Source organism: Eschscholzia californica, unplaced genomic scaffold (genome assembly GCF_041429995.1).
Source record: "Eschscholzia californica isolate CP2 unplaced genomic scaffold, dmEscCali1.0.p SCAF_4, whole genome shotgun sequence".
NCBI classification, from domain to species: Eukaryota; Viridiplantae; Streptophyta; class Magnoliopsida; order Ranunculales; family Papaveraceae; genus Eschscholzia; species Eschscholzia californica.
In genome coordinates, this window is record NW_028238461.1 from 47,899,051 (window position 1) to 47,924,618 (window position 25,568).

General features: G+C 34.9%; 2 protein-coding genes across 2 annotated transcripts; one reads left to right on the forward strand and one right to left on the reverse strand.

Moving 5' to 3' along the window:
* The first annotated feature begins 9,944 nt into the window (after nucleotides 1-9,944).
* On the forward strand, nucleotides 9,945-14,421 carry LOC147545458 (Zinc finger (CCCH-type) family protein / RNA recognition motif (RRM)-containing protein). Its single transcript, XM_086673793.1, has 9 exons — nucleotides 9,945-11,412; nucleotides 11,501-11,692; nucleotides 11,818-11,997; nucleotides 12,082-12,170; nucleotides 12,256-12,525; nucleotides 12,613-12,772; nucleotides 12,961-13,173; nucleotides 13,286-13,361; nucleotides 13,442-14,421. Exons 1-8 carry the CDS (start codon nucleotides 10,340-10,342, stop codon nucleotides 13,317-13,319), a joined length of 2,211 nt encoding a protein of 736 aa, XP_086529919.1. The 5' UTR covers nucleotides 9,945-10,339; the 3' UTR covers nucleotides 13,320-13,361; nucleotides 13,442-14,421.
* Nucleotides 14,422-15,809: 1,388 nt separating this feature from the next.
* Nucleotides 15,810-18,468, reverse strand: LOC147545459 (purple acid phosphatase-like). Its single transcript, XM_086673794.1, has 8 exons — nucleotides 18,090-18,468; nucleotides 17,576-17,782; nucleotides 17,373-17,484; nucleotides 17,077-17,303; nucleotides 16,869-17,007; nucleotides 16,544-16,764; nucleotides 16,326-16,447; nucleotides 15,810-16,154 (listed from the first exon to the last, which is right to left on the reverse strand). Exons 1-8 carry the CDS (start codon nucleotides 18,261-18,263, stop codon nucleotides 15,968-15,970), a joined length of 1,389 nt encoding a protein of 462 aa, XP_086529920.1. The 5' UTR covers nucleotides 18,264-18,468; the 3' UTR covers nucleotides 15,810-15,967.
* Nucleotides 18,469-25,568: the final 7,100 nt, after the last annotated feature.

Consider the following 25,568-nt stretch of genomic DNA (forward strand, 5'->3'; position numbering starts at 1 on the left):
AGAAATAGATGATAGGTCTTCTTTTAATGAGAAATAATTCTCTCTTTTTCCTTCTTTCTACTGAGAAAGCAAATATTAAATTACTAAAATATTTTGAGTTATTTCTCAAATGACTCCCAACTTTGTGACCAGATTCCTGCCTGGCCCCTTAAATTAGCAAAAAATACTCATATGACCCTCTTTTTCCGTTATCTTTAACTGTCCGTTACTCTCACTCCTCCACCTCATTTCCTCTCTTTGTCAAGTCACCTAAAACGCCACATCATCATCTTCTTCGGCAGGGGTCGCCAGCCGGCCAATTTTTCGGCCGACGACCTTTAAACATAAAAAAAAAATTAAAATTAAAATTTTTTTCTCTCCTCTCACTCTCTAAATTTTTTTTTCTTTCCTCTCTCTCTCTCGGATAGAGAGAGGTTTCACGAACAGATCTGGTCTGTTCTCCTCTCTCTAGATCTGTTCTAGAGAGAGAGAGAGGAAAGAAAAAAAATTAGAGAGAGGAGAGAGAAAAAGAAAATTAATTAATTTTTTTTTTTTTATGTTTGAAGGTGCCGGAGAAGATGATGATGTGACGTTTTAGGTGACTAGGCAGAGAGAGGAAATGAGGTGGAGGAGTGAGAGTAACGGAGAGTTAAAGATAACGGAAAAAGGGGGACCATGTGGATATTTTTGCTAATCTAGGGGGCCAGGCAGGAAGCTGGTCACAAAATTTGGGGCCATTTGAGAAATAACCCATATTTTAAATTTGTTTGACAGTAGGGTTTAATGTTGTGTTATAATTCAAATTTATTTCAAAATTCGGCCTTAAGGTTTTGTATAGATGATTTAAGCCAACGAAGATTCACAAGAATCAAACTGAAAACAAGTTCTCATGTTGAGATAAAAATTTCTAGTTGCAAATACACTTTATAAAAACCAATATGGTAAAAAACGTCTTTGTGTGCAACTTTTTACATCAGAGTTTGCCATGGACTAGAGCCTGGGGCAACTTATAATTTTCTCATGGGAGAGGGTTATATTTGTGGTCATATACACATAGGTTTCATAGCGAGTGCGTATAAGGTAAAATGACTATTGTCGTCAAACCTTCAGTTAATCTTTGGTGGGAGTGATTACCAAGTTAGTTTCTAACCGGTGTGGACCAATTGGAAACACAGTCATACCTTTTGAAGTATGTTGAACTTTAAAACAAATAACCATTGTATCCTCTCCTTTTAATCAATTTTTGTGTGGGGGACTATGAAGTGTGGAGTGCAGAGGAGACAGAGAAGGGCAGGACAATCAGGGAATAGAGTTAGGCACATGGTGTTTGAGTGGAACTCATCATAAATGACAACAACACTTTTGTCATATTGTGAGGACATCATTCACTTTATGGTTTGAAAATTAACTCCTTTTCTCAAAAAAAAAAATATATACAATAAAATTATTTGAGAGGATGGGTCCTAATAATCAAATTCATTTTGGCCTTCTCCTTCCCTCCATGATTATTTGCTTCTCTCTCAATTTCTATGATAACAGTTTTCAATGTATAATAGATGACCTTAATATTCATATTTTACTTATTTCTTCTTTATATGATATTTGTATAAACTTGAGTGCTTGATTCAAAACTACTTTTATGTAGCCAATTTTAATGATCTTCTTGTTCCCTTCATTATACTCCCATATAGTAATGAAACTCAATATATGGTGGCAAAGAGTATGTGTTGAATGAATATTTGATTTTATGAAATAATAAATAGATACTTTGTTATATGACAACATTATTAGTTTATAAGTTATTATTTCGTCAAGAAGAGTTTGTTGATTTTTATTATTTTCTTATGTAATCCTTTCGGATCACCATCCTTTGTTAGCAGGTTTACTTCAATTTGGCGTTTCTTTGTTTTTCTTTGGTCTTGATTTTGCTTCGCTAGTTTGTCTTTCTGAACTATACATGTTGTACTAGCATCATGAAACTTTCGTTTAGTTTATTTCTTTTGAGATATTTTTACTTGTGATAAAACTTTATGCCAAGAATATATAATTTTTCGCTATTACACCCTTTAGATTTTTTATGCACCACATGTGTTTCATCGAACAGTACATTCATGTTCAGCAGGGTCGGCCCCATGCCTATTTCTTTAGGAAGAATGTTAAAGACTTTTTGCTATATTTTTGTTTGCAATCATCCCCCAAGGAATATACCATTTGTTTGATTCACTATTGTGTTTTCTTCAAGTCTAAGAGGAATGTTAACATCTCATATGTGGATTGAGTAATAGCTTACATTATTTTGTTATTTAAATAAAATTAACACTGTTTTCGGTTACTAGCTATGATTAGATAACCTAAGAGCTAATATTCCAATTTATATTTTTCTCCCACCTACTAGATTATACAAATTGATAATTATTTTTATCGAAAATCTAACCTTACCAGCCGACCATGAAAATTAAGTAACATTAAACAAATCAATGTTTACTTTTATTAACAACAAATTGATGGTAAAGCTAAAAACACATTTTGCCTAAAATAAAGATTGTTAATGTCATATAGGTCTCATAGAATAGTAAAATAGAATAATATAGAGAAAAACAGTGTATTTGATCTTTGGGCCATAATAAACTACATGAACTTGAACTTTAGTTTGTCATTTAAAGAGAATCGAGTAGGAACCAAAAATTTGCCATTTCTATCAAAAGATATGCATAAAATTCTAAAGTATAATATCTCCAATTAGGGTTTGGGAACATAATTTCATGTGAGTTGTAGTTGGGTTGTCTATTCCCCCAATTTCAGACTAGCTAATGGATCATAAATTTCTTTCTTTAAATGAAATTTAATCAAGAGAAATAGATGTAGCTGTCAATTTCTTTTCTCCTTTATGTACTATTTTTAGTTTAGATTGGTGGGTAGATCCATATCCTCTCAATCAATAATCATAAATGAAATATGATGTGACCCAATTAAGAAGAGCTGTTTGGGCTAATAAAAAAAAGGCATGAAATAGTCCACACACCCAAATGATGTATACCTTTTTTTAATTAAGGTGTTGAGATGGTGGTTGATTCTTTTAAAATGGCAAGCACATTCTTGAAAAACACAACCCTAGAAACTATAGAGTGAATGAATACCTTTTAATCATTAACTTACTAATGGATTCATCTTTTAAGATGTACAATTAGTATTTTATAATATAGGACTGCAAGTCTTTGTTAAGATTCCTTTATATTAATTTTCATAAATATGATTATAATTCTAGATCAAAGAAGCGAAGTACGATTTCACTCAGTTTCCTACCGTAAAGTACGGGAGCACAAATCCTTCGGTTATATGTTCAAGCGCATGAAAGCTCGGGGCACACCAAACTAGGACTATGTTTTTATAAGCACATGAAGGATCAAATAATTAGAATAGTGTTTTTAACCGAATTTAGCGCCTGTAAATATATTTTTTCAACCTTCTCATTATTTTATAATCTCCCTATATTGTGATTGCATCACAATTTGAATGAACCTTACTTTTCATATATATCTTGTACTAAGAAGAAACAAGATTGTCATTCATATGAATGAATCCCTAGAAGCAACTCCAAATGTGTAATTAATTAGTAGCTAAAGATACATTTGTACTAATTGAGTAATTGTATTGACAATGTTCCAAAAAGTGATGATAATATATACTACTAATTAAGGTTAACAAAACTATGTCACTATTTATATTTTAATATAGGTGAGACCACCCAAAACCAACATGAGAGGGGAAAGAGCTATATATCCTTGTTCCTGTCCTAGTGTGTGTCCATATATATATTTATAGATGTGTGTGTGGGGGATATATACTGATATAAAGGTAAAGTTGTGTCCTTTGGTTTTGGTGAGAGATCATAGTGGGAAAGGAAAGTAAAGGAAAAGATAAAAGGAAAGAGAAGGAAAGCTGAGTCTATCCCAGGGGCGGACCCAGAGAGGGACCCGTGGGGGCACGTGCCCCCACGCGTCCTGTGTCTAAAGTTATATAGTTTTCCCGAATAGAACCATTATAAATACAAATAAACCCTAGAAATTACAATAAGTATGGAATGGTGTAGTGGTAATAGAGTAAGGTGATGGTTTTGGAGACCCGAGTTCGAGTCTAGGAGCCTTTCATTTATTGATTTTTTGGTGGGTAAATTCTTGTATGCCCCCTAGTTTTCAATTAGCTGTCATATTAACCCAATGTTATTCCATTTTGACCCCTTTATTTATAAATCATTTCATCTTTTTGCCTTTATTCTTTGTAAATTCACTATTGACTCCCGTAATGTTGTTAGAGCTAGTTTTCTTCGCACTACCATTTTATGCCTTCTTTTTAATTCATTTTATATATATAATTTTTTTCTCGACTATTTTTCTAAATTGCATGTGTGTTAGTTTCTAACTATTTTCTAAAATGAGTTTACACTCTATGTTTCATTAACTTCTTTATATATTTCAAATTATAAGACTACTTATTTATATTGGTTATAGTCACATAACTCGCAAGTAAATAGTAGTTGAGTTGGCTTAGAACTAACAGTAATGTATAAAATCACTAGTTCGGACACACATCAAGATTTCTAGACAATTTACAACATATTATAACTAAAAGCAAGGTCGACCTAAACATTCCGGAGGCCCCAAGCAAAGTTAAAATTTGTGTCTCTAATATAGTGCAAATTTAAAAAAATAAATAAAATTTCTAACAGTGCTTAGAATAAGAGGAATCGAACCACTGACCTCTTACACAAAACACATGCTCTTATCCATTAAGCTACATGTTAACTCTAGTTTTAAATATATTTGAAATATAAAATCATTTTGAAAATATTATACGAAATTCAAATTTTGAGGCCTTTAACTACGTTGGGGCCCAAAGCGACCGTTTTGGTGGCTTTGGGTCTGTGCCGTCTCTGACTAAAAGTGCCCCCACAAAGAAGATTTTCTGGGTCCGCCACTGGTCTATCCATGTGAGGAAGTTCTGAATCCTACTGACCTCTCTCAATCACCCTATCCACACTTTGATTTGTTTCTCTCTCTCCATCTATATCTTCATTTTAAACTTGGATATAAAGTTCACCCCAAATATATTTCCTAGCTCCCATGAGTTGCCAAGGCCGAACTAGTGGTGGACTGGCTAGGGCTGTTGCTGGGGCCAGCCTATGTGAAATGTGCATGTTTATGAAGGTTCTCAAACTCTACAAATTTCATTGTGGTGGTCTGGATCGAGGTGCGTGTGTTTTGGGTGTTTGCAGAACAGTTTATGTATAGTTTAGAGCTTTATTGACAAATTTATATTCTCGAGCTTTTGCTTTTAGAGCTAAGATTCGTATAGACTTCATTCTCGGTGAATAAAAAGATGGGGCATTTAGGAAGTTGGTCGGGTTAGTGGCACATCAATGGACATGTCAAAGTAATCAACGTGAGTGACATAGTTTTTTTTTTTTGATGAAATGTGAATGACATAGTTGAGTTGAGTGTTTTTGAGCTGAAATTCAAGCCACCAATGAGTATATAAGTAATTTGTATTCTTTGTTATTTGTTTTGAAAGAATTTGTGCTCTATTACTTAAGTATTTAAGTGGCGATCCAACACTGCATATATATACTTCGGAGGGCTTAGAAGATGAGGCATTTAGAAGGTTAGTTGGTTTAGTGGCACATCGATGAACATGTCCTGATCTTTCTTGGCACATGCCTTCTCTCTCGTTCACCTTACATCAAATTTTAACTAATGAGCCTCAACCCATTTTTCTTTCTCGCTTGATCCTGCGAAGGACCACATTAAAATTTGGCATGGACTACCAAATTCTTAACTACGCCTTTGGATTGGCATGGACCACATCAAAATTATGTGTTAAGACATATTTTCTTACTTTCTAAATATAAAACCAGTGTTGGAATTGTTCCTCGCATAATTTATATCAAGGGCTAGCTAGCTCTTCAAATTGGTATGCCATCTGAAATCTATCTCAAGAAGAACTTACATGTTCCCCCAACTTTTAGCTTTCTTTTGAAGATGATAGGTATGAGATTTACTACATGATATATAGCTTTCCTCACTCGATATTCAAGCAATATCACATTATATCTAATTTTATCTTGACTTCAAGCAACAATTTCCTCGATTGTAGTTTTCGTTTGGTGTTACTGGTTGCTAAATCTAGAAAAATTTCACTTATGAATATGTTGTTTAGATGTGGCAGACCCAAATATTGTGTAGATAATTCGAGGGTTTTGCCTTCCTTAGAAAGCGATATGGATGTAAGAAAATTATTTAGCAACTAAAAAGTCAAAACCGATTTCAGAGAGATCCCCAAATGAACGGTCTATATTGATCGGTCAACTTCTCTTGATTTGTCTCTCCAAACACCAGAGAAATCTGGTCGTTGATTTAGGTTTTCCTCTCAAATCCGTCTGGATTTCGGTGGTTGTATCATTTCTCAAATTTCTCTTGGTCTTGCGTCTTGGTTAACAAGACATTACACCCGTTTTTTTTCGAGGCCTTATTGACTCTTTTTTGTATATGTTTCATTAAGATATACTCCTTAATCTTTTTGGAAGTGATCTATGAATGTTTCATCCAAACATATCATTATTGAGGAGGTTGGTTTAGATTTATGGTCAAGGAATCTAAAGATGACAATATGAATAAAATGGTCCAATTTGTATAATCCAATGAAGTATAGTGATGTAAATGATAAATGTCAAGTGGGGCACTCATAATACATCTTATACTAATAATGTATATGTGACCTAGAGTTGTAGTAAGTAGAGAAAATGACTAGTGAGTGAAACAACAATTATCATATTGTACGTACCACCAACTATAAAAAAAGGACTGGAAAGAGAAAGTAAGGAATACTTTACAGGAGAGAATTATAGTGGAGAAGATTAGTATGATCTCACTTAATTTTGACTATTGGTGCTTTGACTCCCAATTAGAGAGAGAGAGAAAGAGAGAGAGAGAGGGAGAGAGGGGTATTTGTTGGCCAGCAAAAATCACAAGATAGAAAACTAAAGCTCATATAGCAACATGAAAATCATGATACCTTAAACTTGTATGATATATTGGTGCAAGATTCATATGCAATATGACAGCTTGAAAAAATAGTTTGGTCCCCGACTCGTAGAACCCGAACAATTTTGATATTAACAAAGATGCTATTTGACTTGAAATATGTGATTGCCCGCAGATCAAAGATTGATGCGGCCGACTACCATTAGGTGGGCCACTTAGAGAGTGGAGTTGTTTGACCAATGAAAGTCAGCTATATCAAGCATTTGGAATATGTCGCTCCCCAGACTTTGGGCGAAATAGTATTTCTCTTGATACACATAATAAAAATCTCACAAGTTTCATATTTTTTTTGCAAGGACAGTATATATTGGTCAATTTTTGTCACCGATCTAATTTATTTTTACAAGTTCTTCAACTGTACATCATGTCTAGTATCGCAGTTGATCGAACACTTGCGTTTTTATAGGGTAGCCCAATCTACTCCACGAGGCGAAGAGAAAGTTTGTGTTAAATATTGTACATATGCCGTCGATTTATTATTGTCTTTTTACTATTTTGATAGATGTCTAACTCGGTTGTTGGGTTGATCTAGAAATTGGCCAAAAGTTATTCCACTCGACTTCTATCTTTATTTTCGTCCGGTTTCTATTAGAGAAAATAAAGCTTAAAGGTGGCGACATCCTGAAGTCCCTATAGCTTATTGCCTTACTAATCGCAAACCCAAAATAAGATGCTCTTGACTCATTTTTCGACCTATCTAGCGAGCAAGTCTATGTTACTATAAATAGTAATTTTTACCGTTAACAAGTTAAAATTCAACCCTCTTGAGTAGTGATTTAAGTGTCGAATTCAAATTAAAAGTAGAAAAGATTGATGTCTTAAGGTGTATCCTATGACAAAGTTAGTAAATCCCTTATTTATATGTAACATTTTAACAACACTTATTAAGTCATAAATTTTCTACTCACTAAAGTCAAATTTGATTCTTTTCCACTTAACTTTTTTTTTGATGAGAAGTGATGTCTTTAACTTACATGTAAGAATAACTTCTTCAAAACCTGTATTTATAACAATATGCGAAAAAAATACTTGTATTTATAACAATATGCAACATGGCATATTGGCATCCTGGGTGTGGGGCTCTATGGTTAATTATATTATTGGAACTCAGCATTGTTAATTTATGAGACAAAACATGTAAGAATAACTTCTTCAAAACCAAGATATATATGAAGATAACTAGAAATAACAAGATTAGATTATTAACATATATCTATTATATATATAGAGAGAGAGGATTTGTGTCAGGTTTTAAGGGTAAGAGTTTGAGAGAACGTGCACTGTTTCAAGGGCAAGAGGAGCAATAGATCTGGATCCATATGCACACTACCCACACTCACCTCTGTTCAATTGGCTAATTAAAAAACACACCATTACAATTGTAAAATATACTGTAGTAGAGATTAATTAAACAAGAGAGAGAGAGTGAAGACCCATGCAAGACCCAAGAAGGTAGGTTAGGTTTGCAGCAGTACTAATAACAACAGATCACAGAAGAGTCATATCTATCTATCTTGTTTATTTTTAACTACCCAAATAAAGATTTGAATATGGAAAAATATACTCCTTATATCAGAAAAAAGCAATTGATGCTGCTGGTTCTTCTGCCTCTGTTACTGGTTTCCACAGTTTGCCTAGAATTCTGTTTTGTGATTGTTTTCTGTGTAGTTCTTGTTATTTTTCTACCTAACTTTTTTTACCCCATATACTAACTTACAATTAATGGACCTCTCTCTCTCTCTCCATTGACTAGTAATTTTTTGTGTTACAGTTGAGTTTATATATACTCCATCTTGGAGAAAAATGGTGGAAACTGTATTAGACCCGCATCGCATGTAAGAGTGTCTGAAAGACTATAGGTGCTCGCTCAAGCTTAATAAGTTGCAAAACTTTATGAGTGGGCTCGTATAACCTTCGTCGACAACGAAACTTCGTACCTGTGGACTTGAAGCATCACAATCCAATTTCATATCTTATTTATCAAAATTAGGAAAAATGGAAAGATTAATTTAGCTTTTGTTTCATTATATTTCTCATTCTAACTTTATCCCACACTTGCTATTTATAAGTACTTGGACACAGAGAAATTTGTAGATTCTTTGGGTCTAGAAAAAATATGTCACTTTTCTTATCATCTTTTTTAATTATAACTTATAATAAATGAGTATGTGTCCCATTTGATAAATCATTAATTATTTCCAATTTTAATAAATCAAAATTTCATTTCATTTTTTACTATATTCCCAATTCTAAAAAGTTTAATTAAAAATAAAATTTTAGTTTTGATCAGGACTCTTAAGACATAGACCTTGAGGTATGTATGAAAATCATTTATGTTATTTTAGGAGCATGAAATCTCATTCGGCCTCTTCGAGAATCGACCATATACACAACCAATTGATCAAATTAGTTGGAGTGGACACATATACTAATACTGTAGGGACGTAGATTGGGCCTCGAGTGCAAAGGCAGAAGGGAGCTTGACTGCAAGACCTACCCGTCGAGCAGGGACGAAAGTCAACCTTAGTGATCCGACACTGCCGAGTGGAAAGGTCATCGCTCAACGGATAAAAGTTACTCTAGGGATAACAAACTTATCTTCCTCGAGTTCACATCGACGGGAAGCTTTGGTACTTCGATGTCGGCTCTTCGCCACCTAGGGTTGTATTATGTTCCAAGGGTTGGGTTGTTCGCCCATTAAAGCGGTACCTGAGCTGGGTTCAGAACATCGAGAGACATTTACCTTTTTTACCCTTAGTATCTCTCACTAGCTCTAGTCTCTACCCTTCTTTTTTTTACTTTGACTATTTCTTGCCCTTTCTACCCTTTTTAAACTTTTTTTTTTTGTTGAAACCCTTTTTAAACTCCCACACGGGATTCTTTCTCACAATTTCTTTTTTCATTTCTCCCCCCTTTTATTTTTCTTGCAGCAGTGGGAAGTAGCAATAGCCACTGAAGTAGTACTACTATTAAGAAGGAGGAGATGGTCAGTGTAACAAGTTCTCATCTTTAGAGTTTAGAGAGAGAAAGTGAAGAAGATGAAGAAGAAATATTAGTATACAGATAGACTACAGATAGATACAATATATAAAGATATATATATATATAGTTACTACTACTACTACTTACTTGACTTATTAGTAGTATTTTCATCTTTCTCTCTCCTCACACACCTTGAGTAGGTGTGTGTGTGGGTTGTGGGGTTCCATTAAAGAGTTGGGTTGAGAAAAGGTGGAAGAAAGAAAGAGAAAGAAAAAAACACCATGGATGCTTATGAAGCAACAAGAATAGTGTTTTCAAGGATTCAAAGTTTAGATCCAGAAAATGCTTCAAAAATTATGGGTTTATTATTAATACAAGATCATGGTGAGAAAGAAATGATCCGTTTAGCTTTTGGTCCTGAAACACTTCTTCAATCTCTTGTTATCAAAGCAAGAAATGATTTAGGACTTTCATCAAACACTCCATCTACACCTTCAACTCCATCTTCACCTTCTCCTTTTTCAAACCCTATTTCTATCTCTAGACAAAATTCTTCATCTTCTTTTCCTCTTCCTCCTTCAAGAATGAATAATAATAATCTTACTTCATCTTCTCTCTCTATCAATTCTTCATCTTGGGCTCCTTCTACTTTCTCTGATGAGTTAATTAGTCCCAATTCAAACTCTTATTCAACAATTAATGGGTTTAGTAACGGCATGATTGTTGGTGGTGGTGCTGGTGGTGGTGGGTCGGTTTCCGATGGCCTTATCGATGAATTTCAACTTCAAGATCAGTTATCTTTTCTCAACGATGGACCTAAAAATAACTCTGACTTCTTCTACCAACCACAACCTGAATCAGTTACAAGTCCAAACAATGGGACCAATCAAGATATGCTTTTTCCATCTTACTCTGCTAATTGGGGGATGAACAACAACAACAACGGTAGCCATCGAAGAAGCATCTCCGTTACGGACGCTTGCTTTAACGGAGGAGGATTATCAGATCCATGGAAACCATGTCTATATTATGCTAGAGGTTACTGTAAGAACGGAACAGCTTGTAGATTCCTTCATGATTTTTCCGGTGTCGATACAGCCGCTTCCGGTGGTCTGGTTATCGGGTCGCCGAATAATAATAACAAACTTGAATCCATGGAACAACAGTGTCAAGAATTTTTACTTAGAACATCAAAGACCCAACAACAACAACAACAGCAAAATCAGTTGAGATTAAGCACAGCTTCACAGCTCATGGCTTCAGCTGCTGCTTTTCCTTATACTGCTTCTGCTTCTACAGCTAGTAAATGCATGAACTTCTTACTTCAACAACAACAACAAAATGAAAATCAGAGGTACCCATGTCATAAAATTAGCTTATTTTTTAATAATTTTGATTTGTTTGTTGATTAGAGTTCATTTTGATGTGGGTTATGATTACAGAGCTGCAGCAGCTGCTGCTGCTTTGATGTTAGGAGAAGATGTTCAAAGCAAGCTAGGTCGAGTTCGAATGGAAAGGAATGATTTTTCTAGTTCATGTGGTGGAGGTATTGTGAATCCAGGATCAAGGCAAATCTACTTGACTTTCCCAGCTGATAGTACTTTTAGAGAAGAAGATGTCTCTAATTACTTCAGGTTTGTGTTATAAGAACATGAATTCAAGTCTTGGGTTTCAATTAACTTTTTGTTTATCTTATTTATAGAATTGATTTGAACAGTGAGTTTGAAGATTTTATGTTGTTTTTGTTGTTTGGGTGAAGTATTTATGGACCAGTTCAAGATGTGAGAATTCCATATCAACAAAAGAGAATGTTTGGGTTTGTGACTTTCGTCTACCCGGAGACCGTTAAGCTAATCTTAGCTAAGGGTAATCCTCATTTCGTTTGTGATGCTCGAGTTCTCGTCAAGCCATACAAGGAGAAGGGCAAGATCACAGACAAGTACTTGTTTTTTCTCTCTTGTCTCTCCTTCTGTAACTTTGATAGCATGTCAAGTTCTAATTTTTCATATCTATATTCATACAGGAAGCAACAACAACTTGAGAGAGGAGAGTTTTCAGCTTGTTCTACTCCAACTGGTCTTGATTCTAGAGACCACTATAACCTCCAACTTGGTATGCTCTAATTACAAGTTCTTTAACTTGAACTTTGAGTTTTCATCTCTCTTACTAATTATTTCTCTCTCTGAACTTTTTTTAGGAGCAAGGATGTTCAACAACACCCAAGATGTGTTGTTAAGAAGGAAACTAGAAGAACAAGCTGATTTGCAGCAAGCTATTGAGCTTCAAGGTAGAAGGTTCATGGGTCTTCAACTTCTTGATGTTAAGAAACATCACCATAGGAATTTATCAGCAGGAGCTGCTCTTAATATCCCTTCACCAACTCAACTTCATTCCCCTTACATGTTCAACCATTCTCTCATTCCTCCATCACCTTTCTCGGATCGGAGTAGTCCCGAGTTTCCCGAAGGTTAATCATCAAATCCCCTTGTTAATTATCAACTTAGGTTTTAATCTTTATTCAAGTTGGTCATGTGTGTTCTTGATCTTATTGCAGAATTCAACTGTGGGAGTCCAGCAACTACTAATGAACAGCAATTCCAGAGACAAGTGAATGCTGCAAATAATAAAGAAGAATATTATGGTGATGATAGTAATGGTAGTGGAAGTGATAGCAAAGAAAGCCCAAAACTTGAGGACTCCAACTTCCATGATAGGTACTAGTTCAAGGGTTTAGTAAAGATCTATATAGGGCTTGAATTCTATATTTGATTTCTTTCATGAATTTGCTGTTTTTGTGTAGTTTTTAGGGTTTAGTGAAGATTAGTTCCAGTCCCTTAAAATAGTTAAGTTTCATTCTACTATAGAATCTAACTTCTATTACTCTTTTGAATGGATTCAATAGTTTGGAGCACAATCTTCCAGATAGTCCTTTTGCATCACCAATAAAATCTGGTGGAAACCCATCTTCCTTCTTCACCACCTCTTCGGCCGAGGCCGCTCTGCCAGTTGGTTCTTCATCATCATCTTCTTCTATAATCGCTTCATCGACGATCTTGCCAGCAACTTCTACCCTAGATATGGCTTCTCTAAAATCATGTTTCTTCCAAATCCCAAGGTACTAACTAAAATTTGATTTACTCATTGTGTTCAAAATTAGATCCCATATTAATCAAAAAGTTTTATAGTTGATTGATAAATTCAACTTGGGTTTAACTTTTTTTTTTTAGGTTTTCTTCTGGTCCTGGAGCAATTGGAATGTAAAAGAAGCTAATGCGGGGAACTAGACCTTCTTAGTTTTCACAGGTAATGAAGTTTGCAGTTAATTGAGATCCTTGTTAAAAAGCCATTTTACTTTGGATTCTCAAGTACTTTTTTTTTTGCAGATTAAAGCTTCATTTGGGAGTAAATTATTACATGCAAAGGATATATAATATTTATATATATAAGATACATATATTAACAGTAGAAGGAAGAAGAAATCATCATCAATATCATCACCTACATTACTATCTACTTAACCACAATACAAAGGCATACAAATAGAGACAACCCATGGACTGGTTTTGGAATCAACATAATGTCATCATCCATTGTTGGACATCTCTCTTTCTCTCTCTATCTCTTAAAAACTTCACAGAGAGAAACAACAACAACCATGCAGACATTGAAGGTGATGGATGGACCACAGGAAGCACAGAAAGAGTGGTAAATTTTCTTGTAACTATTCAAGTCTCTCACTCTCTCCTTTCACTTTCAAAACAGCTATTTTAGCTTTATTAGTTGGAAGAGTAATGTAGTAGACAAAAATAACAAAGACCCAAATTTAGCTAAGTAATCATGAGAGTTTAGTAGCAAAATACTATTAGTAGTATTACTAGTAGTAATAATAATAAAAATAATAATAGTAATAGTTTTAAGTAATATTCATAAGTGAAAAAAAAAGGAAGAATCTTTATCAATCCAAATGAAGTGTTAATACAAGCATCAACATCACAAGAGTGAATGAATGAATTGAAGAAAGAGTAGTGAAAACAAAAAGGCAAAGCAAAAGAAGTTTGAAGCTGGAACGGTGGTGATCAGAGTTCGAATCTTACTGTATCAGAAAATCAGAATGAACGATGATGGATTCGACTCAAGCTTTTTCAGACCATGTACAATGATCATGATGATAAAAAAATCTCCGCACCCACTTTTACTTGTTGTATTTTGTTGTTATTGTAATAGAGAGAGAAAGAAAGAGTAGTACCATTATGAAGATGAGATGATAAAAGAAAGAAGAAAGAAAAGAGAAACAGTGAAAATTTTATAAAAGTAAAAATGCCAAAGATAATTTATAAAAAGTAGAGTTTCTTTTCTTTTTAAATTTATTATCAACATAGATATGTGATTGATTCCTTTTCTCTCTCTCTCTCTCTATTCTATACTACTACTTTGTTGTGTTGTTGGTTCTTTTAAGAGAGGACTTTGTTGTCTTTATAATAGTTATAGTTTCTCTCTCTAGTCTAGTGTACATACAATATTTTAAGTTGGGTTTGTGGGGAGAAAGGGTGTCTTTTAGAAGGGAGTCACATGGGTGCTGACACAGAGTGGTCCCTATATCTTTCAATTTGGGTTGCATCACAAGACAATTTAATAACTTGGTTTTTATCTTCTTTTTCTTTCTTGAGACCTTCCAACACTAAATTTTAATTTTCTCTCTAAAACTCTCTCTCATCTGTCATGGGTGGGTCTGGTCTGTCCATTCTGACTTTGTCTCCCTATGGATTCTCTCTCTCTCTTAGATCTATATAGATAGATGCCATTCACGTTCCTAACTTCCTATCTGTTATTAGATAATAGAGCCTCATCTTTGTCTCTTTCTTTCTTTCTTGGATCATGGGTACTTCACATGACATACAACTACAACTCTTAATCATGTTTCAAAATGATACCCTCTATGATTATTATCTATTATAAACTAACTTTGTTGGAATTAGTAATGATGTTTCAAATTGGAATTTCACATATTTGGTAAAATTGGAATTTCACATAAACATTATGGTCACAAAATAAACCAATACATTTTCATATTACACCTTTTGGGTATATTAGATTACTACTCTAAATTGAATAACAAATAAAAAATGAGTCATATAATACAAAGAGGAGGATATCTTGTGATGTTTCAAAGTAACCACAAAACTAAGTACAGAGAGTAGGAAGTTCCCATGGGTGCTCTAGTTTAACAACACCTTTTATGCTTCTCTCTAAGTTGTACACGCGAGATGTTTTTTTTTACAGTATTTTTATGAACTACCGGCACGAATAGATAAATTAGGTGGTGAGAACTACACCTACGGGCACATATATGTTGTGCACTTAAAAATGAGATAAGGATCCGGATATGGCCGACCAAGCTGTGAATACCTAGGCTGATGACACATGATATTTTAGATAAAGAACCGGCTAAATCATTTGCAAACACGCTTGTTAAAAGAAAGATTTGCCCTTTCTCTAGCATGAGTTTGTAATTTAGAAGTACTTCATAAGCTTGAAGACTTGGTATTAGTGAAAGAATTTCACTTGGTAGGCCTATTGCAAGTCCCAACTTAGAAAGGCCACCATATATGGGCCTAACTTTGGTACCATATGAAATTTGTGAGGTACTAAATTAAACCAATGCTTTCATTTAGTAGCCTCTCATCGTTTTGTATTTGGTTTCGATACGAAGGCAGTGTCGTATTTCAAACAGAAATGAAATAGAATCTAACATAATAGAAGAACTTAGTTAACGAAGCATTTGTTGACCTTGACGGAGTGATTTCTACCTATGGAAAAATGAAACATACGGAAATACATTGCTCTTGTCTTAAATCTTGTCAAAAGAGAAAAATAGATGATTATTTCGTATCGAACCATATATTTGTAGCTCAACTACTATCCTCATATGGATGCCAATATCTGTTGTAAATCCAAAGAGAATCTGCCTCGACAGCTTCACCATCTTGGTTCCGGTGCCACGAATAATGAGCATGGGTCCTATTCTTAATATCAAAAAGAGCATGCCCGAAGCTTGCTTCCCTGAAAGCCGAGTAACTCGGCTGTGGTTCCTTGTAACTGCACACAGTATACAACATTCTATTTAGTCGTCCATGAGAACTATTTATACCATTAGGTGTTGTAAAAATATCAAAACTAGAAGTTGTAAAGGCGCCCTTTTTTTGCTAAAGGCTTAGGGGTGCTATAGCAATTAGTGGGGTTTTAAAGCATTTCCCTATAAAAGTTTACCTATTAGCAACGCCTTCTATGTTGCCTCCATCGCCGATAGTGATGTAGATTGGAGCAGATGGGTCTAGAACGGGTGAACAACGCCCTTCCGTTATATTGTATGCTATGTTCGATACTCGTTTCTGTGACATGTATCAGACATTTCATATGTATATCTTTATAACCACAAAGACAGAGTATTCTTTAAGTTTTTTTTCTTTTCTTTAAAGAAGACTTACCGATCGCTCATAAGAATGAACATGACCAGCCAAAACTAGGTCAACTTTATGTTCGACGAACCATGATTCAAACATCACTCTCATACTTTCTCCTTCCATAAAATGGTAGTTCAAACTATGGTACCAAGGACTGTGAACAAGAACTATCAACCATGGAGTTTCTTTTCTATTCACTTTTGGAAACTCTGCTTCAAGCCATTGATATTGTGGGGTATATTTTCCTAAACAAGTACAAGGAAAAGAAGAAAACATTAACATACAAGTTCATGGTAAGATACTAATCTTTCAATAAATAGCAATTCATGAAGGGTGTAACAATAGTTACCATATGCTGAATACGACGAAAGTACTATAATGTATGCCGAAGCTCGCTTAATAGAATACCAAAGTGGAGATGTACTCTTCGATGCTTCGTATGGAACATGATATCGATTCATATAAGGCTTGAATGGAATTGGTTCACCCTATATAAAACTATATTAGAGAACAAGCAAAATTACCTATTCATACATATCATTCTCGAGTCGACTTACATGTTCGGGAAGGAAGTCGATTTCATGATTTCCTGCTGTCCAAATCCAAGGTTGATAAGCGACGTTCTTCTCTACTAATCTGCCCCAAGTATCCCATCTCCTATTATCATTAAAATCATAATCATCTGCATAAGAAAGATCACCAACATACAAAACTGCCTGTCCTTTCTTGTTCGAATTGTAATGCTCCAAAGTCGTATTCGAATCAGCAGTTTGTCCTAAATCTCCTGCATTTATAGTATAAAAATAAAACACAACCATAACAAACTCTAGTTTGAAGATGATCAAGAACTTACCTATTATTCCAAAGGTGTATGGAACATCTGGTCCTACTTGAGGAGGAGTTATAAAGGAGAACCGACGAACCACCCGACCACTACTAACCTCGTAAAAGTACTTAGTGTCATACTGAAAAAGAAATCGTATTAATCAAATCTAAGTTAACACATGAAATGTTTTCATATAAATGTATAACGAATCAATGATGGTTAGTTTCTACCTCTAAGTTTGGAATAGTAGCGTGGTGAATGTAACCAGAAGTATAATTACAGAACTTATAAGTATTGATAGTGGCTTGAGCTCGATTCCTATTCTTCGTTTCGCCTTTAGCTTTCCAATATGTTACAAAATTAGATCCTGGCTTTAAAGGGGTAACCCATGATACAATTATAGCCTTCCCACCATGATCTCCTTGAGTTATATGAACCTGAAACCAAACAAACATGTTAAAAGGAAGAACTTCTATTGACATTGAACACTAAGGCGGAGGGAGGGTTCATAACAACCCAAGCCTTAGCAGTCTTCGATATTTTCTCGGCCATTGACACCAAGGCCCAACCCAACGGGTAGAGGTCTTATTTTTGGTGAAGACTCTAGGAGCTCACCTAAAGACCTAGACACGTTTAAGCTTGTCCGAGAGCTCACACATATAGCCCAGACTCCAGACGCTCTTCCGCAAATGTAGGACCAGTACAAGATAAAAGAGTAGAAAGAGATAGAGTAAGAGAGATTACTTGTTCAGGTGCATTATAACCAGGTGGTGAATGAAAAACATCCAAGGGAAGATCATAAGAGTAACCAGGCTCTCTATAATAAGAACTAGTAACACTTCCTTCGCATAAACAAGCAAAAATGCTCCAAATTGAAATAACACCACTCACTATCACATAGTACTTACTAGAAGCCATAATGTAATTTGTTTGCTTGTTTTGGTTTTCTTGGTTAAGGAGAGTTATGTATTTATAAGCTCAAAAAGTATGAATACTTGATTTGGTTAGTTCACTAAATCAATGAATCTGTTTTTTCAAAATACCAAAAGTCATCTACTTGAGTAGTAAAGCTAGGATTTTTCTTTAGAACATATTTTCTAATATCATAATGATCAACTTAAACTAAGAGATGGTAGAAGTGGGAGCTAAAAGACTTTTAAATACACTAGTACTCCATTAGCAATGAGGGGTTGAATGAGATATTGCAGATTTCCAGGACTGAATTTGAAGAAAAAAAAATTACTTATTAAGTAGTATATGTTTCTATTAGCATTATCTCGCCGTCGCCTAGGCATTAGAATTTGTTAAGTAGACAGGTCCCATACAATGATTTCCTTTAATTAGTTTTCAAGGAGTTTTAGGGTCTAAAGAACTTTGATATGATATCATAACTAGAGTTTCAGAAATAAATCGGGCTTTCAAAATATTTCCCTTGTGTGTGGGATCAGTGTCGAGTTCCTTCGACTTTGGTGGCATTGGGGGTGGTATTAGTATTGCATATTTCTTTTCACTCGAAATATATATATTTTTTGGATTGGAATCCCTCTAGCACAATGGCAAATTCATAATGCACATTTATAGTCAAATCAAATTTATAATGCACATTGCTTCTGCCTAAATCAAGAGAAAATTTTACTTTCAATTTGCAATAATAGATCTCAACCCCCACTTTCTTCCTTTTTGATGTTCTTGAGACAGAATCCAAAAAGATTTGGAGAAAAAGAAAGAGAATGTGAGTAAGTGTATGTGGAAATTAAATTGTGTGGAAGAGAGAAGAGTCAACTTTCTTTTGTGTTAAGTGAAGGCCTCTACTTTTTAAGATTTTGCTTTTTACCCTTTTGGCATATGTAAAAATCTAGTTTTCTTGTGAGCCAACAAAAATGGTGGTCCTCTTTACATAAAAAGAAACACAATAAAGAAGTAAAGGTACGATTATTCGAACATACAATCAAAGGAAGACCTAAGTAAATTATAAATTAGTAAGGTTGTCATGAGAATTGTAGTCTTGGTCCCATGACCCCGGGCATCTGAAGCGGCTCCTTTTCGTGTTTGGTAGGATGAATTTTGTAAGCGGAAAAAGCAGTATTACCCCTACACCCATTTATAAATGGGTACTGGCGGAATCGTTTCTTATTTTGTAAGCGGAAAAAGCAGTATTACCCCTACACCCATTTATAAATGGGTACTGGCGGAAACATTTCGTTGGAGCTGATGGAAATAGAAACGATTCAAAAGTGTCTTACATAGGCCAAGAGTTTGGCCCAACACGTTCACACAATGTTGTTGTATTGTCTTGTTCTTCATACCTAGCGAACTCTTGTTGTCATTGTTTGTTGTTTACACCAGTGCGGATAAAGCACGCGATATCAACATGTTCACTTGGCCCATTGTGCCCCACGAGCACTCTACGCCTAAAGACGTATAAGGTCGGTAAACGGTAGCTTATCATATCGGATATAGGCATATTCGTATCCGATAATTATCCGACGCATATTATAAATCAATATCCGAATCCGATAATATTAACGAATATTGAATAATAACTGATATTCAAAACGAATACAAATTTTTTTTAAGTTTAAATTTTTAACCATTAGATCTAAATAACAAAATCTCAACCATACATTTTATATATTTTTATTATTATTAATAAAAAATAATAATTTTTTTACTGTACTTATCGGATACGGATATTTATCGGATCAGATATTGGTGCATCCGTATCCGATATCCGATAAGGAATATCCAAATCTGTATTCGATATCCGTAATTTCGGATATTTTCTTTAAATTCGAATACGGATACGACGGGACGTCGAATATTCAAATATCCATTGACAGGCTTACTTCACACGTATTGTGTTCGCCCGCCAGATGAACTCGGTTTTTCAGTTTGGGTGGGCCCATCCAGGCCCCAATCAGAGGAGTTAAGAGCCTGTTAAAATGCACCCCTTAAGCCTGGATATTTTGAGTGAGTAGTCCTTGCCTGCTGGACCTGCCCTCAAATTAGTGCTGCGCTAGGGTTTTTAAGGCTACTCAAGGTACTTCCAAATACAAGCCCAAGGTGTTTACAGCCTCTTTGCCCGCACAGCTAAAGTAGGCCGTCAAATCAGGGGTACTCTATCTAGATCCAACTCACATGTAGCTGAAACTATCTACAACTTGATACTACCAGAAAGAAAGTTCTTCATCGATCGCTTAATACATTTCTAGTAGAACGGCCGGATGGATATGCCCTTCTGGGGGGTTCGCGTAGCTGAGGGCCTTACCAGATTCAGAGTTCTTGGACTGGCCTTCAGTATCGAGTCGTATCTGAACCTATTAAAGTCCCCTAAAACCATGCGGGTACAATACGCCTGTGAGGCAAAAATTGCGTCGCTCCTGATTAGGCTAACCAAGAGATTGGGGTTAGGTAGAGTGAATTTGGTAAAGTAGAGGGCTTTAGCAAGTTAGAGATGGATTTCATATCTGTTTTTTTAGCTGGATAAATGGTTTGCATCTTTGCTTGCTTTGCTTATACCATATCAGTATATAATCAAGAGTAAATATCAGATGACTATAGGTTCCCTGGATGATTGAATTGCGAGAAACACATCCTATAATGTGGTATACAATTTTCTTACATTTGCTTCAACTACGAAGACGAAGAGACACCTGATCAAAATATTGTGGAATCCTTGTGTTTTATTATGAAATTTAGTCAACATAACATCATGGTATAACTTAATAGCATTATTGCCTGACAGTACAGTACGAAATTAAGTCAATAAAGCAGAAGACCAATTCGGATTGTGCCATTTGGCTCTCGCATTCATTTTCGATAAAGAATGAAGAATTTACTCACTAACAATATCGTAAAGCTATTCCAAGAGTATGAAAACATATCCCATTTATTCAAATTTTTATCTTATAAGAACCAAGTTGCATGAGAAGGAATGCAAACATAAGTTAAAAAGAAAGCAAATAAAGTACCAAGTTACATGAAAAGAAATGCAAAAATAATTTAAAAAGGAAGACATAAAGTTTCTAGATAGAGTGAAGTTGATTCGTCTGTTAGGTGGCGTCAAAGAGCACTGTGATTGTTAAGAGACAAAAGACTTTTGGAGATGGTAGTAGAAAAGCTACTAGGGCATAGTTGTGGAATTGAGGATGCGATTCCACTTGCATCAACCTCTGTCCAAGTATCCTTCTTCCAATTGTAACAATAAATAGATAGACATTTCTTGTTCTCCTGCATATCCAGTCTCCTCAGATCCCAATAAGATGGTGTTATTTCCAGATTCCAAATAGACGATGTTACGAGAATCTTGTCGCTAGACCCTATGAAAGTATGAAACTTGACCCAATGACTGTTCCTCAAATAAAAAGGCAAGGTGATACAAGTTACTTTTGTCCATCTTCCGTTCTGAAGAGAAGAAGTAGTAGAATTTCCATTGATCTTCTCATCCTTGTCCTTGTAATCACCATCTTCGTATGTATACATGTTGAACATACAATTGTTCAGTTTAACTATCATAGCTAAATTCCCATCCACTTCAAATAACTGGGCAATGTCTTTGAAAAGTAAATGGTCAACGACGAGAACCCGAGGATGATCAGGGATGAAATCAGGAATTATGATTGTTCTAAACTTTTCATTTCCTACATCAAATGCCACCAAGTACACAGGACGGAGAACACTTATATTTGCCCAAAGATCGAGAGAATTATTGGACCAGTAAATAACCCCATTCACATAAACATAATCATCATTCAACGAATCTGGTGGGACCTCTTCGATCCTTCTCCATCTATAATTATTACATTGGTGTCCAATAGTCAAAACCCACAGAAAAAATATTTGAAGTTGCAATTATCTGACAGTATGGTCAAGACACATACCAATTTGTGTTCATTAGTGGCAGGATCAAAACCAAATGCATAACGGTTTGGGATACCGACACGTTCTTCTCCCACGACTATCGAGGATGTTTGAAACCAAGGGGATACTTGTCCGGTACAAATACTGCATATACCAGCAACATCTTCCCTATACGAGTCAATGTGGCAGATTAAGCCGTTTACAGGTTTTGAAATGAGATTGTAAGATGACGAATCTACCTCCCTTACTGTGTCGACAACTAGTTTCAGCTTTGTATTGTCTTCTTCAAACAAGAAGTCAGCTGTAATGTGAAACTCCTTATGTGGCCAACCGGAGAAGTATTCGACCTCATGTGCAGGTGGGTGAGGAACAACCATAAATAGACGAGAGGGGAGGCGTGTTTTAAACATGGAGGAAGCATTCTTCTGGTTTGGCCGGCTCTGTTAATTTTAATGTTATTTTATTTAAACTCAAAATTGATTTAATAATTAAGTTATTAGTGAGTTAAGTTAGTGGGTAGTTATTTTCTTTAGTTGATTAAGTTAGTGGGTTAATGGATGAATTAGTGGAATCATGTTACTAGTGGTCTTAGTTAGTGGGTAGAATTTGGGTCTATAAATAGACCAGTCTTTGTAGTTTATTTTCATAAAATCAAATCAAATCAAGTCAAGTATTCAATTCAAGTTAATATCTTCTTTATTCTTCTTTGTTTGTGCAAGTATTTTTAATTTCCAACATTTGGTATCCGAGCTAGAATTATTTTGTGATTACTAACCGAATTACAAAATGAATGGATCAATCCAACCTCAGCTTCCGCGATTTTGTGGGAAAAATTTTGATCAATGGTGTATCCAAATGAAAGCATTGTTTGGCTTCCAGGAAATTTGGGAGGTTGTCGAATTTGGGTATGTAGAACCAGTTGATCAGGTAGCACATGAAGCTCTCTCTCAGGTCCAAAAGGATAGTTTGAGAGAGAACAGAAAGAAGGATAAGAAGGCATTGTTCTTTCTCTATCAAGCTGTTGATGAGATTGTCTTCGAGAAAATCTCAAGAGCTGAAACAGCTAAAGAAGTGTGGGATTTGTTGCAAAGATCCTACAAGGGTGATGAGAAGGTAAAAAATGTAAGGTTGCAGACTTTACGAGGTGAATTCGAATCTCTTAATATGATTAACTCTGAAAATATTTCTGATTATTTTTCTAGAGTTCAGTCTATTGTTAATCAATTGCGGGTTAATGGTGAAAAGTTAACTGATCTACGTGTTATTGAGAAAATCATGAGATCATTGACAGGTCGTTTTGACTATGTTGTCGCTGCAATTGAGGAAGGAAAAGACCTCTCAACTATGTCAGTTGAAGGTTTGATGAGTTCATTATGTTCTCATGAACATAGGATGAACCAGAGAGCTGCTGCAGGGTCTATTGAACAAGCTTTTCAAAGCAAAGTGACTCTGCTTGAAAAAGGTGGTTTTAATGGTGAAGAGAGTCATGGTAAAGGACCAAAAAAATTTGGAAGGTATGACAAATCTAAAGTTAGATGTTTTCGTTGCAAAAAATTAGGTCATTATAAGTCAGAATGTAGAGTTTCCAAGAAATATTCAGAGCATGCTAACTTTGTTGAAGATGATGTAGAAGAGGGAGAAATTCTTTTATTGGCTTGCAGAATGGATGACGATTCGGATGAAGATTCTGATGAAATTTTAGACGAAGATTTAGATGATTATTCGGTAGAAAGTGATGAAGATGGAGTTTGGGACGGTCCGGTTAAAGAAGATCATCAAATAAAAATTGATACGGATGATGAGACAGTAGCTTCAGAATCTCAAGTAATTGAGATTACACCTATTTCTCTGAATATTGATGATAATTCAAATTTAGAATTATGTCCCAGTTCAACTTACATTCAAGTTTTGTCAAGGTTTGATGACTACGTTGTAAGCAATGATAATAATGGGTCTAACGAATATTTTTCAAGTGTTATATCTTTTGCAGATTGTAATCACACCAAACCTATCACTGTTAAAGAAGCAGTAAAAAATGTGGGGTGTATTTCTGCTATGGACGACGAAATTTATCCAATTGAGAAAAGTGATACTTGGGAGCTAAATTCTTTTCCTGCAGAAAAGAAGTCAATTGGATTGAAATGGTCATTCAAAACCAAGTACAAACCAGATGATGAAGTAGACAAATTAGTTGTTAAAGGGTATGATGAAAAGCCAGATTGATATGAAGTTTTTAAGTTGATGATTAAATGACTAATATTTTTTATTAAGTCATTGAAGGTCCATTGATTTTTCAAGTCGAAGATCATGATGGGTGTTATAATGTTTGAGTTTAAGGGAGGGTGTTAATTTTAATGTTATTTTATTTAAACTCAAAATTGATTTAATAATTAAGTTATTAGTGAGTTAAGTTAGTGGGTAGTTATTTTCTTTAGTTGATTAAGTTAGTGGGTTAATGGATGAATTAGTGGAATCATGTTACTAGTGGTCTTAGTTAGTGGGTAGAATTTGGGTCTATAAATAGACCAGTCTTTGTAGTTTATTTTCATAAAATCAAATCAAATCAAGTCAAGTATTCAATTCAAGTTAATATCTTCTTTATTCTTCTTTGTTTGTGCAAGTATTTTTAATTTCCAACAGGCTCCTCCCATGTTTAGATTTTTTTTTTTTAACATGGAGGTGTCCGTATTTTCCTTTTCCTACTTGGCACCCCAAGTACATCTGAATTTTTTCTTCTTCCATTTTCATTTCGATTTTTTTGTTTCAAAACTTTCATCAAAGCTATTAGGTTTTTATGGGTATCACCTATAGTTTGTTCGTTCGTTGGAGAAAGAGATTACAAATAGGTTTTAAAAAGATCTCTATTTTTATTAGAAAACGGTATTTAAAATCATATATTTTTTTTGATGATTTTATACTCAATCCATTGTTTCAATTGATTTTGAGTAATTTACAAATTGTAATTGCCTCCCTCAAATCTGAAAAATTCGAGAGCTCTCAGATTCAAACCAATCCGAGACCTTATGCATGTTCTTGATTTGTCAAGTCAGAGAACCAAATGCAGCTCTCAGACTCTCCACTAGGCAAAAAGTGTGTCTATAGATGTTTTCAGTTAAACTTAAATCAGTGACTCTAGCATATTGCCAATAGCTAAAAGGCTGGGCGCCTATAGAGGCTCCCAAGTGTTTGTACTAGTGGGAAGCTGCAACTACCTTCATCAAAGGCGGGTGATCTGGATAAAAAATTAAAGGAAATGCTAAAATGGCAAAGAATTTTGACAAAAGAAGTCACCCAACTGATGTAGCTGTTGTGGTTTGAAAGTCTGACTAAATCTAGGCCGTTAAAAGATGAATATCACAACCG